Source organism: Microcaecilia unicolor, chromosome 12 (assembly GCF_901765095.1).
Source record: "Microcaecilia unicolor chromosome 12, aMicUni1.1, whole genome shotgun sequence".
Lineage (NCBI taxonomy): Eukaryota > Metazoa > Chordata > Amphibia > Gymnophiona > Siphonopidae > Microcaecilia > Microcaecilia unicolor.
In genome coordinates, this window is record NC_044042.1 from 102600698 (window position 1) to 102614989 (window position 14292).

Sequence of the window (14292 nt, forward strand, 5' to 3'; positions counted from 1 at the left end):
TAAAGCACCACAATTATTACAGAGAATAAAAGTCATCCTGATTGGTTGAAATGGGTATGCACAGGTGTGATATAGTGAGAATAGCAGCCTATGGATATGTTAGCTGAGATCCTTATTATTAGAGCAGTAATCCTTAGCAGGTGAGTAGAAGACTGGGGATTCCTGTGATGAGGGGTTTTCTTTTCAGAGACAGTTGTAATATGGGTGGAATTAATTTGTGATAAGTAGTGTATTTGGGAAAGTTATTTATGAAGTGTCCGTCTTGGGGTGGGTGGGTTGAGGGGCAGGAAGTGGAAGGACAGTGGTCCAGGCTGAAAAAAGCTATAAATAGAGCCACAAGCATTTATGTAAGGAGAGAAATAAAAGCAAGAGAAAAAGGAAACCGATACGGTTCTCCAAGCAAGTGGCCGAGAAAATAAAGGCTAAAGAGTTGGCGTTCCTGAAATACACCAAAACTCAAGAAGCCAAACACAGAGAGGAATACCGGAGGAAACTGAAAGAAGCCAAGAGAGAGATACGTCTGGCGAAAGCACAAGCGGAAGAAAAAATGGCTAGAAATGTAAGGAGGGGTGACAAACATTTCTTCAGGTATATTAGTGAAAGGAGGAAGACAAATAAGGGAATTGAGAGACTGAAAGACGCTGCGAACCGCTATGTAGATAATGATGTAGAAAAAGCAAATTTGCTAAATAGATACTTTTGTTCTATATTCACAGAAGAAAATCCTGGAGAAGGACCGTGATGGACTGGCAAAAGTGCAAATGAAAATGGAGTGGATATAGTACCGTTCACGGAAGAGAGTATGTATAAACAACTTGAAAAGCTAAAGGTGGACAAAGCCATGGTACCGGACGGGATCCACCCCAGGATATTAAAGGAGCTCAGAGAGGTTCTGGCGGGCCCTCTTAAAGATTTGTTTAATAAATCATTGGAAACGGGAGAGGTTCCGTGGGATTGGAGAACGGCGGATGTGGTCCCTCTTCACAAAAGTGGTGATAGGGAAGAAGCCGGAAACTACAGGTCGGTAAGCCTCACTTCGATTACTGGAAAAGTAATGGAAGCGATGCTGAAGGAAAGGATAGTGAGTTTCCTGGAAGCCAATAAGTTGCAAGATCCGAGACAACATGGTTTTACCAAAGGGAAATCGTGCCAAATGAATCTCATTGAATTCTTTGACTGGGTGACTGGAGAATTAAATCAGGGATGTGATATAGACGTAATCTACCTAGATTTCAGCAAGGCTTTTGACACGGTTCCCCACAGGAGGCTCTTGAACAAACTGGACGGGCAGAAGATAGGACCCGAAGTGGTGAACTGGATTAGGAACTGGTTGACGGGCAGACGCCAGAGGGTGGTGGTAAATGGAATTCGCTCGGAAGAGGGAAAGGTGAGTAGAGGAGTGCCTCAGGGATCGGTGCTGGGACCGATTCTGTTCAATATATTTGTGAGTGACATTGCTGAAGGGTTAGAAGGTAAAGTTTGCCTTTTTGCAGATGATACTAAGATTTGTAACAGAGTGGATACCCGGGAGGGGGTGGAAAACATGAAAAAGGATCTGCGGAAGCTAGGAAAATGGTCAAAGGTTTGGCAATTAAAATTCAATGCGAAGAAATGCAAAGTGATGCACTTAGGGAGTAGAAATCCACGGGAGACGTATGTGTTAGGCGGGGAGAGTCTGATAGGTATGGATGGGGAGAGGGATCTTGGGGTGATAGTATCTGAGGATCTGAAGGCGACGAAACAGTGTGACAAGGCGGTGGCCGTAAGTAGAAGGTTGCTAGGCTGTATAGAGAGGGGAGTGACCAGCAGAAGAAAAGAGGTTTTAATGACCCTGTATAAATCGTTGGTGAGGCCCCACCTGGAGTATTGTGTTCAGTTCTGGAGGCCGTAGCTTGCTAAGGATGTAAAAAGAATTGAAGCGGTGCAAAAAAAAGCTACGAGAATGGTACGGGATTTGCGTTACAAGACGTATGAGGAGAGACTTGCTGACCTAAACATGTGTACCCTGGAGGAAAGGAGAAACAGGGGTGATATGATACAGACATTCAAATATCTGAAAGGTATTAATCCGCAAACGAACCTTTTCTGGAGATGGGAAGGCGGTAGAACTAGAGGGCACGATATGAGATTGAAGGGGGGCAGACTCAAGAAAAATGTCAGGAAGTACTTTTTCACGGTGAGAGTGGTAGAATCTTGGAATGCTCTCCCACGGGAGGTGGTGAAGAGGAAAACGGTAACGGAATTCAAGCATGCGTGGGATAAACATAAAGGAATCCTGTTCCGAGGGAATGGATCCTCTGAAGCTTAGCTGAGATTGCGTGGCAGAGCGGTGGTTGGGAGGCGAGGATATTGCTGGGCAGACTTATACGGTCTGTCCCAGAGCCGATGGTTGGGAGGCAGGGATAGTGCTGGGCAGACTTATATGGTCTGTGCCCTGAAAATGACAGATACAAATCAAGGTAAGATATACACAAAAAGTAGCACATATGATTTTATCTTGTTGGGCAGACTGGATGGACCATGCAGGTCTTTTTCTGCCGTCATCTACTATGTTACTATTACATATTACTAACAATAGCTCTGCAAGCTCATTTTTCAGTTCTATCAGTACTCTGGGATGAATACCATCCGGTCCAGGAGATTTGCTACTCTTCAGTTTGTAGAACTGCCCCATTACATCCTCTAGGTTTACAGTGAAATCATTAAGTTTCTCCGACTCGTCAGCTTCGAATACCATTTCTGGCACCGGTATCCCACCCAAATCTTCCTCGGTGAAGATCGAAGCAAAGAATTCATTTAATCTCTCCGCTACGGCTTTGTCTTCCCTGATCCCCCCTTTTACTCCTCGGTCATCTAGCGGTCCAACTGATTCTTTTACCGGCTTCCTGCTTTTAATATACCTAAAAATATTTTTACTGTGTGTTTTTGCCTCCAATGCAATCGTTTTTTCGAAGTCCCTCTTAGCTTTCTTTATCAGCGCTTTGCATTTGACTTGACATTCCTTATGCTGTTTCTTATTATTTTCAGTCAGTTCCTTCTTCCATTTTCTGAAGGATTTTCTTTTAGCTCTAACAGCTTCCTTCACCGCACTTTTTAACCACGCTGGCTGTCGTTTGGTCTTCCGTCCTCCTTTTTAAATATGCGGAATATATTTGGCCTGGGCTTCCAGGATGGTGTTTTTGAACAGCATCCACACCTGATGTAAATTTTTGACCCTCTCAGCCGCTCCTCTAAGTTTTTTTTTTTCACCGTTCTTCTCATTTTATCATAGTCTTTTTTAAAGTTAAACGCTAATGTATTTGATTTCCTATGTATACTTACTTCAAAGCTAATATCAAATCTGATCATATTATGATCACTGTTATCAAGCAGCCCCAGCACCATTACCTCTCGCACCAGATCATACGCTCCACTAAGGACTAGATCTAGAATTTTTCCTTCTCTCTTTGGTACCAGCTGCTCCATAAAGCAGTCCTTGACTTTGTCAAGGAATTTTACCTCCCTAGCATGGCCTGATCTTACATTTACCCAGTCAATATCAGGGTAATTGAAATCACCCATTATTATTGTGTTGCCCGGTTTGTTTGCATCCCTAACATTTCTGCATCCGTCTGTTCATCCAGACCTTACGTGCACATGGTATTGCTTTTTAAACCCAAAGGTGAAACCTAACAGTGGTTGCACAATTAAGTACGAACTGTGTGTTTCTGACTTTACTTGGTTTGAACTGCTTTGGGTCCTACTGATCTGTACATCTGCTGTCTAGAATTTGGGAAGATGGAAATGAGAAAATAAAAATTAAAGTTTTGGATGTACTCTGTAGAAGTTGTTGTTTACTTTTGCAGTGTGTGCATGGATGCCTGTTCTGGTGTATGCATTTGATAATGTTTAAATAACGGTCTATACTTAATGGCTATGATTTCTGAACATGTGGCATCATTAAAGGACAGACTTTTAAATGCTCAGTGGGGTATATATGCTAATCTCAACTTTGTTAAATATTTCAAACACATTCATCTACTGAATTCTAGTATTCTGCCTCACTGTATTTTCAAATGTAAGCCAAATTGAACCCAAGTTTGCTTGGGATATTGTGGGATATGCATGTAAAAAAAAAAATAAAAAAGTAACCCTTTATCTTCCACCTTTTAAGGCACTGCTTATCCAACTGGATGATGATGGCACAAGGAAGTCAAGTTTGGTCCAGAACAAACTCAAAATAACCTGTTCCTTAGCTGGGCTCTAGTATTACCATATTGAAAATGTGACCATACCAGGCCTCGGTGGTTATGTTCCACTAACAAGTTAAATGATAAACTGGCTTTTTTGAAAGCATTGCATAACCTTTGGCTGCATATGGCGTGGAGGAGTGGCCTAGTGGTTAGGGTGGTGGACTTTGGTCCTAGGGAACTGAGAAACTGAGTTTGATTCCCACTTCAGGCACAGGCAGCTCCTTGTGACTCTGGCCAAGTCACTTAACCCTCCTTGCCCCAGATACAAATAAGTACCTGTATACCCCTAAGATCTTACACACAGGTGATAATAAGTATTTAGTATGATCTCTCATAACATGATTTAATGTCGGATCTGGGTTGTTTTCCAATAATAAAAACTTAGTTTTTTCAGTATTTAATTTCAGTTTGTAAGACTGCATCCAAGAGCTTACCAGTATCAAACATTTTTGAACCACAGACGCTACTGTACCAAAGATCATCACTGCAATGTCATCACCCCTCTCTTCCACTCCTTATCCACTCTTACCCTAGCTGAGATAATATTTAACCACCTCCCTAACCTCATATGCACCTTTCTTTAAATTGGTCACCTTAGCTTCTAACTCCTCTTACTCTCTTACCTATCTATGGGTTCCTTTTACTAAGCTGCGGTAAAAGTGAGCCTGCGCTAGTGTTAGTGTTGATGTGCACTGAGGCCCCCTTTCACCGCAGCGGGTACAAAGCTGTCTTTTTTGGCCATGCGGTAAGTGAACCACTTGCTGTGCTGCCATTTGGGTGGGGGGGAGCACTTACCGCCACCCATTGAGGTAGGTAAGGGCTCCTGCGTTAACCCGGCAGTAACCGGGTAAGCATCGGCACTGCAAAATTGAAAATGGTTTTGTAGCGCCGGAAAAGGAATGTGCTGGGTGTGGAAACTACTGCCGGGTTCCTGCAGTAGCCCTTCAGTAGTTCTGGACCACTATATGCTCCATCTTTGCTTAATACTCTATGCCAGCGTTTTTCAACCAGTGTGTCATGGCATATTGATGTGCTGCAGCTGGTCTGTAGGTGTGCCTCTGGAACTGAGGGTCATTTATTAGTAGGGCCAGCTTAATTTGTGTAGGAACAGAGTGTACCTTTTAAAGGTTTCCCTGTCTCTAGTGGTCAATACCAGCGAACAGTGACTCATACAGCCAACTCACGCTAACCCTGGAGTCTTCTCTCCGATGTAACTTCCTGCTTCCACATAAGTAGGAAATTATGTCACAGAGAAGGCTCCAGGGTTGGCATGAACAGCCTGTATGAATCACTACCACTGACCGCTGGAGACAAGAAAACTTTTAAAAGGTAGATTGGGGGGGGGGGGGGGGGGTCAGAGACAAGGGAAGATGCCTGGTCACTGCCTGGAGAGGAAAAAGGAGGGAAAGATAGTGGACTATTTGCCAAGATGGGGAGGGGGGGAGGAAAAGAAGGTAAATGTAGGACTATTTGGTAGGAGGAGAAGGTTAAATTAAATGCTGGACCATGTGTGGGGTGCAGGTGTGGGGGGAAGGAAAATGTTGGACTATGTGTGGGTGGGGTAGAAGGTAAAATTCAGGATCATTTGTGGAGGTGTTCCTTGATAATTTTAGTGCCATATAAGTGTGCCATGAGACTAAAAAGGATGAAAATCTCTGCCCTACGCTATGAAAATGTTTTATTACATATTGTGTTGACATTACAAAGTATGGCGTATTGTACTACTTACAATTTGCATATTTTTACTGCTGTAATTGTCCATTGCTTATGTTTGATTTAACTAGTAACTAGTGAGGTAATTAAATTTGCTGATGACACAAAGTTATTCAAAGTCGTTAACTCGCGACAGGATTCTGAAAAATTACAGAAGGACCTTACGAAACTGGGAGACTGTGCGGCTAAATGGCAGATGACGTTTAATGTGAGCAAGTGCAAGGTGATGCATGTGGGAAAAAAGAACCCGAATTATAGCTACGTCATGCAAGGTTGCACATTAGGAGTTACGGACCAAGAAAGGGATTTGGGTGTCGTCATCGATAATACACTGAAACCTTCTGCTCAGTGTGCTGCTGCGGCTAGGAAAGCGAATAGAATGTTGGGTATTATTAGGAAAGGTATGGAAAACAGGTGTGACGATGTCATAATGCTGTTATATCACTCCATGGTGCAACCGCACCTTGAGTATTGTGTTCAATTCTGGTCGCCGCATCTCAAGAAAGATATAGTGGAATTGGAAAAGGTGCAGCGAAGGGCGACTAAAATGATAGCGGGGATGGGACGACTTCCCTATGAAGAAAGACTAAGGAGGCTAGGGCTTTTCAGCTTGGAGAAGAGACGGCTGAGGGGAGACATGATAGAGGTATATAAAATAATGAGTGGACTGGAACAGGTGGATGTGAAGCGTCTGTTCACGCTTTCCAAAAATAGTAGGACTAGGGGGCATGCGATGAAACTACAATGTAGTAAATTTAAAACAAATCGGAGAAAATTTTTCTTCACCCAACGTGTAATTAAACTCTGGAATTCGTTGCCGGAGAAAGTGGTGAAGGCGGTTAGCTTAGCAGAGTTTAAAAAGGGGTTGGACGGTTTCCTAAAGGACAAGTCCATAAACCGCTACTAAACGGACTTGGAAAACTCCAAAATTCCAGGAACAACATGTATAGAATGTTTGTACATTGGGAAGCTTGCCAGGTGCCCTTGGCCTGGATTGGCCGCTGTCATGGACAGGATGCTGGGCTCGATGGACCCTTGGTCTTTTCCCAGTGTGGCATTACTTATGTACTTATATTTTTACTATATACCGTCTTCAGTGAATTCCTTCAAAAAGGTGGTAAATAAATCCTAATAAATAAATATTGTAGTGATGACCTGTAACTCCACCACTCAGCCTATGCTACCCCCCCCTCCAGCACCACCAGATATTGCACGAGAAATGACCCAAGGTTCTCCCCAGCTAATTGTATCTGAGGTGGGTAGACCTGGGAGGGTCAAGACAGTTGGGAATGAAGGTGATTTGAGCTATTGCCTTCCTGACAACTGCAATGTGCATTGAGTGAAATTCTCCAGGCCACAGGCCTGCAAGGGATGCAAGCACCACCTTAACATATAGGCTAGGGAAGGTGACGAACACTGCCGAAGGAGAAAACAGAGAAAAGAAATGCCAAAGGATGTGGTAACAGCGTTTAGTGTATCTGGGTTAAAAACGTTTGGACAAGCTACTGGATGAAAAGTCTATCAACACGCATATACTTAAATCTCCAAGCTGCAAAGGAATCAGATTCAAATCAACCTATGCATCCAGCTTCTCCTACATAAGCACGCAACTATGGAACGCACTACCAAACGCCGTGAAAACAACGCAAGACCTAAAAAAACTTCCGGAAGTCACTGAAAACTTACCTGTTCAAAAAGGCATATCCGAACGATCCAACTTAAATGCCTAAACCCTGCAACACAATGAATCTAACACTCGAAACGGACATAACATAACTCTTGTCCTCCTTTCCTATTCCATAATGTGTCTGTCACACATGATCTCTACCATAATATCACTATGTACTTGTCATACCGGAACTGGCAATTGCCAGCATGGTGCTATATAAGCCACACTGAGCCTGCAAATAGGTGGGAAAATGTGGGATACAAATGCAATAAATAAATAAATAAATACAACAAAAAGAACAAAAACAAAACTCAATAGAGGGGGGGAAAAGGCAAAAGTAACAGTTTGTTTTTGCAGAAACCTGGACTGGCCACTGTTAGAAATGGGATACTGGACCAGATGGACTCTCGGTTTGTCCCAGTAGGGCAACTCTGATGTTCTTATATTATTTGGGTTTTTGAATATTATTGTGAACTGCCTTGAGTGGCTGTTAGGACAAGTATATAAGTTTTATTAAATAGATATTAAATACATCAATTGTGTACATTTTCTAGTTTTGTAGAAAAATGTCAAGAAAGTGTTATTCTTTGAAGAGAAGAATTAGCTGCAGAGGTTGTCATACATAAGCCTTCAAGAGCACACAGGTCTCCTCTTCATATGTGGGGCAGGTCCTATCACAAACCTAACTTTACATGAACAGGAAAGGGCCGTCGTGCATAGCAAAGCTGGTTCTACTCAGCTGTGAAGTGAGAATAACATCCCTTAAACACAATCCCCCTCACACTGTGCCCTCTGCAGAGCAAAGCAACATCAAGGACTCATCTGGCTACCATTTTGGAGGGGAAATGCCCAGGTTTGTGGAGGTCTCTGTGTTCTGTACAGCTCTCACACTTCTAGGCCTTCTTACAGGTGAGTCCACGTCACACATTCTGTCCCACTCTCTTCAGAAAGTACCATACCTCTGTTTATTGTCCCCTATGCCCTGCTCTCTCTCCTTAACAATGATCTCTGCTTTTTTTTTTCCCCAGTTGCTCAGTGGTTACTGTATTTGTTTTCGCTGTGTTTACCTGTCTAGCACTACTTTTCTGCTTAGAAGTCCTCTCTCTCTCTAGACTATCTTTTCAATAACACCAGTAAATGGTATACATTGTCTCTGCTTATCTCCCTTTTCCCCTGGGCAAGTTCTTATATCTGTCAATTTTTACCTCCCAGATTTACAGAGCCCCTGAGAAGGTGTCGAAATTAGCAGAATATGTAAGCAGAATATGTAAGGAGAGGATCCTAGGTTTGGGATGGTGCTAGTATTTTTGATAACAATGAAACTGAACTCTGCAAATCTCCCTTTTCCCCTGGGCAAGTTCTTATATCTGTCAATTTTTACCTCCCAGATTTACAGAGCCCCTGAGAAGGTGTCGAAATTAGCAGAATATGTAAGCAGAATATGTAAGGAGAGGATCCTAGGTTTGGGATGGTGCTAGTATTTTTGATAACAATGAAACTGAACTCTGCAAAAGTGCATTTGCGTCACTTAGCTCAGTGTTTTAAAAGGTTGCAGAAAGGGAACAGAAAAGCAGAGCTTTTGGAGAAAAACAGTCTTTAATTAGTTGTTCAAAACTCCCAGGACTCATAAACAAGTACCTGACATGGCCACGTTTCACCAGAAGTGCTGGCTGCGTCACGAGCAATGTAAACGGCAGCACACTGAACAGAAAAACAAAACGATAAACAATCCAATAAAATACATAGAAAACAATGAACATTAATACAACATATGTAAACAGTACCAAAAACACATCTATATAAATAAATAATGTATAAATATCACAATGCAAATAACACCAACAAACACATCAAGGTCTAACGTGGTGGAACCAGTAAAACAGAAGATGGCTTAGCCAGCTGGTGTAAAGCTACAAACATCACCAAGAAGTCAAATATCACTAAATTGCAACCTCTTGGATTTAGTGATATTTTAATTCTTTTTAGCTGCATTCAGCATTGGTGCTTTATCAATTGATGGGCTGCCTATACTGTCTGGGCTAACTTGGCGATCTAGGCGGTTTACAGACTAAAACAAAATTTCAAAATAGGAAAGAAACTATGTTTTCATATGGGAAGAATATAACCAAGAGGTGACACAGAATCAGTAATAAAGGGTAGGTAAAAAGTAGAACTAAGGGAAGTTGGGTATTGGAAAGGTGAAGGCATACGCCGGTCATAGCGCTTGTCTGGGCTGAAAGCCTGTCCAAACAGCCAGGTCTTTCGTGCAATCTTGAAATTCTGGAATGAGAGTTCGGCACAGATAACTAATGGCGGGGAATCCCAGGAGAAGGGGCCTGTGAAATAAAAGGCACAATGTCTGGTTGATTCTAACTGAGCAGATCGGGGACCAGGCGGTCATCGTTGACAGTGGAGAAGAAAGGCGGGGGAATAAAGAAGCAAGGTAAGGGGTGGGGGAGGGAGGCCGGCCCTATGAGCTTTTATATGTATTTTAGTGAATTGTTTTATCATTTTGTTTTTCTGTTCAGTGTGCTGCCGTTTACATTGCTCGTGACGCAGGCTGTACTTCTGGTGAAACATGGCCATCTCAGGGACTTGTTTGTGAGTCTGACTCCTGGGAGCTTTGAGCAACCAATTAAAGACTTTTTCTCCAAAAGGTCTGCTTCCTTTTCTGCTCCACATCCATGGGCGTAGTTTGGGGGGGAGGGGGCGGGGGGGGGGGGGGCAAGGGGGCAGTGCCCCCCCAAAACGAGCTGCTCCTACCCAAACCTCCTTGGACTAACCCACCATTATCTTCTCTTCTCCCGGCCACTGCTATGGCAGCCTGGAGGAGCCGCAAACTTCCATGCTCTTCTCTTTCCTTCCCTGCCTCTCGCTCGCTCATTCCCTCCCCCTCCCTGGCAAAGCATAATGCAAAAGTGCACGGGGCCGTGCTCCTGCTGGCCTCCCTCACTCTCCTCATAAGTTCCTGTTTCCGGAGAAAAGAGGGAAGCCGGCAGCAGCACGCACAGCAGGAGCATGGCCCCGCGCACGTTTGCTTTATGCTTTGCCAGGGAGGGGGAGGGAGGGAGTGAGCGAGTGAGAGGCAGGGAAGGAAAGGGAAGAGCATGGAAGTTTTTATTTTGTTTTGTAGCAGCGTCGGTTGTGGGGGTGATGGAGAGAGTGAGAGAGAGAGTCAGGAAAGGGCAGGGTAAAGCACAGAAGCTTGCAGTTCCTCCTGGCTGCCATAGCAGCAGCCGGGAGGAGTAGCTACTAGTTTGGTGCCTATGTCCCTAACCTTGCTTGGGTGGGGGGTAGAGAGTGAGTGACAGGACAGGTGAGGCAGGGAAGAGGAGTGAGGGAGGACATTGATGGAGGGGTGAGGCAGAGATGTTCGATGGAGGAATGAAGGGGAGATGCTGGATGGAAAGGAATGAGAGAGAGATGGAAGATCCTGCAAAGGGGAGAGAGAGAGGGGGGAGATGCTGAATGGAAGGGGGAAGAGAACACAATGGAAAGGAATGAGAGAGAGAGAGAGAGATGGGAGATGCTGCGAAGGTGGGGGGAGATGCTGGATAGAAGGGGGAAAGGGATGGAAAGAAACAGGATGGGCAGGGGAGAGTGGAGAATTGCTGGACATGGATGGATGGAGGAGGCAGGGGAGAGGAAATTTGCTGGATATGGATGGATGGAGGAGAGGGCAGAGGAGAATGAAGAGTTGCTGGACATGGATGGATGGAGGGGAGGGCAGGGGAGAGGAGAGTTGCTGGACATGGATGGATGGAGGGGAGGGCAGGGGAGAGAGGAGAGTTGCTGGACATAGATGGATGGAGGGGAGGGAAGACAGGAAGGAGATGCACATGGATGAAGGGGAGGGGAGGGAAGAGAGGAGAAATGTTGGACAAGGATGGAGGGAAGGAAAGACAAAGGAAGGAGATACACGTGGATGGAGGAGAAGGGAAAGGAGAAATGCTGGACATGGATGGAGGGGAGGGAAGACAGGAAGTAGATGCACATGGATTGAGGGGAGGGGAGTGAGGAGAAATGCTGAATATTGATGGAGGGGAAACTGCTGAATTTAAGGGCAGATGCTGAAACTGGAGGAAGGATAGGGACAGGGCTACAGATGGTAGACAGGACGCATAAGGACACAGGAGGATGGTGGACATGGTTAGTGAAAAAATATCAAATGGAAAGAAGACACTGGGACCAAAGCGAATAGAAAACCTAAATGATCAGACAACAAAGGTAGAAAAAAGTATTTTATTTAGAATTTATTAACTGGAATATGTCAGCTTTTGGAAATGTGCATCTGTGATATTTTGCATGTAAGTTTCAATTTCTCTAGTATTGCTGCATGCCAAGTTTGACTTCTTGAGGTAACTTTCCAGTTCAGTATTTTACCTTCATATTTTTTTTTATTTCTAGTTCCTTGTGTCATATCTGTTGTCATGTGTTTTTCATGTGTGATCAAGGTGTAGTATTCTGCTAGTGTGTAGTATTTGCAGCCCTTTTTTTTCATTAGGTAGTGTACTGGTGTTTTACATCCCGGTGTAATTATAGCGCTGCCTTTCCACGCATAAGGTTGTAGCTCGTCCTGTTCTTGGAATTAGTGCTGTTATGGTTTGGTAAGGTTATGAGTGGGTTTTTGCACAAGTTTGTGTATAGTGTTTTGCAGTGGAAAGATTGTGTGTTGGCCTTACTGAGGTGGCACCAAAATATCAGAAAGGGTTTTAGAGCCTTAATCATAACACACTACTTCTTGAAGGATCTATATATAGAGCTTATGCATTTCTAAGGTCTACCCTGGCATGGTATGGGAAAGGGGGTGGCGAAATACTACTGGAGAGGGAGAGAAAGAGGGAGTGCTGTAAGCCAGCTCTTTCTCCCTTCTTTCCTTCCTCCATATTAGCATATTCATTTGTGTGTATACACACACACACACATATACATACACACACATATACTACTACTACTTAACATTTCTAGAGCGCTACTAGGGTTACGCAGCGCTGTACATTTTAACAAAGTCCCTGCTCGAAGGAGCTTACAATCTAAAGAACGAAATGTCAAGTTGGGGCAGTCTAGATTTCCTGAATAGAGGTATAGTGGTTAGGTGCCGAAGGCGACATTGAAGAGGTGGGCTTTGAGCAAGGATTTGAAGATGGGCAGGGAGGGGGCCTGGCGTATGGGCTCAGGGAGTTTATTCCAAGCATGGGGTGAGGCGAGGCAGAAAGGGCTGAGCCTGGAGTTGGCGGTGGTGGAGAAGGGTACTGAGAGGAGGGATTTGTCTTGAGAGCGGAGGTTACGGGTAGGAACGTAAGGGGAGATTACTACTACTATTTAGTATTTCTATAGCGCTACAAGGCGTACGCAGCGCTGTACAAACATAGAAGACAGTCCCTGCTCAAAGAGCTTACAATCTAATAGACAAAAAAATGAGGGTAGAGAGGTAAGGAGGGGCTGCAGATCGCGTGCATTTGTAGGTTAGTAGGAGAAGCTTGAACTGTATGCGGTACCCAATCGGAAGCCAGTGAAGTGACTTGTGTATGTATGTGTATGTGTGTGTGTATATACATACACACACACACACATACACACACATACATATATACACAAATGAATATGCTAATATGCCCCGCCCCATTCATTGCCCCCCCCTCCCCCAATGAAACAGTCAAACTATGCCCATGTACACATCGGATCTAGTAGATGGTTGACTTCTTGTTTTCTTATTAAAGCTTGCAGAAATACATCCGTGCTGCCTGCATGCAACATGCAAATCCCATGTTTTCAGGGCCTGCAGAAGTGTGTGTTATGCATGTCTTATACATGCTATGTACATTCCAATGGTGCAGAAATGCAGATGTAAGGCAGATGATTGCATGCAGTAGCACGTTTGAAAGGTATTTTAAAACTCTGGGTGGGCTGCTTGCATTTCTGCGGGGGACATTCCCCCTCTGATATAGAAACTGACAGTTAACGTACGAGCTGATCAGCCTCTCCTCTGTAACACAGCTTGACAGATAATGGGTTATTTAATACTGCTGTGTATATCAGTTCGTTCATGATGAAACGATCTTGCTCTGCAGAGTTGGAACATGGACAGGACTTATAGTCAGATTATAGATGAAGACCTGCTCAGGCTTCGATTGGGCCATACTCTTTGGCTTTCTAAGCCTGGATCTAGGCCAGTTCATACTGAGCTGCAGATGTTCTTGACTGGACAAAGTCACATTTTTATGTGATGTCTCTTGGACTGTAATTCTCTGGACAGGGATAAGAAAGAAATTTCTCTTGCAATTTAAGTGGCTCGTCCGGTTGTCCCTACTGTTTTAACTGCAGTCTTCTGTAGTAAGAAATTACTTTTGTAACAGCTTGCAAAATATTCTTATCCTGGTTTGATGCATTGGTGAAAAGCAGGAATCACTGTTAGGTTGGTGCTCAGACTCAACTTTTCAGATCAATTGAGAGTATTAAGCAACACAAAATTATCCCTCCCATGACAGCAAAAGAGTTTCTTCAAACAGCCACCGCATTCACGAAGCTGCAGCGTGTTTTTGATGCACGCCGAGGCCCACTTTTGCAGCAGTGGGTAAAAAGCAGGTCTTTCTTTTTTTTAAAGAAATGGCCGTGCGGCAAGTGAAGCACTTGCCACGTGGTTATTTCGGGGGGGGGGGGGGGGGAGCACTTATCACC

General features: G+C 44.0%; 1 protein-coding gene across 1 annotated transcript in view; it reads left to right on the forward strand.

The window, feature by feature from the left end:
- The first annotated feature begins 8417 nt into the window (after nt 1–8417).
- Nucleotides 8418–14292, forward strand: part of CD79B (CD79b molecule) — a 45950-nt gene continuing 40075 nt past the window's right edge. The window contains exon 1 of the mRNA XM_030221193.1: nt 8418–8523. Coding sequence (XP_030077053.1) covers nt 8460–8523 — 64 coding nt within the window. The 5' untranslated portion in view covers nt 8418–8459. The remainder of the gene's footprint in view (nt 8524–14292) is intronic.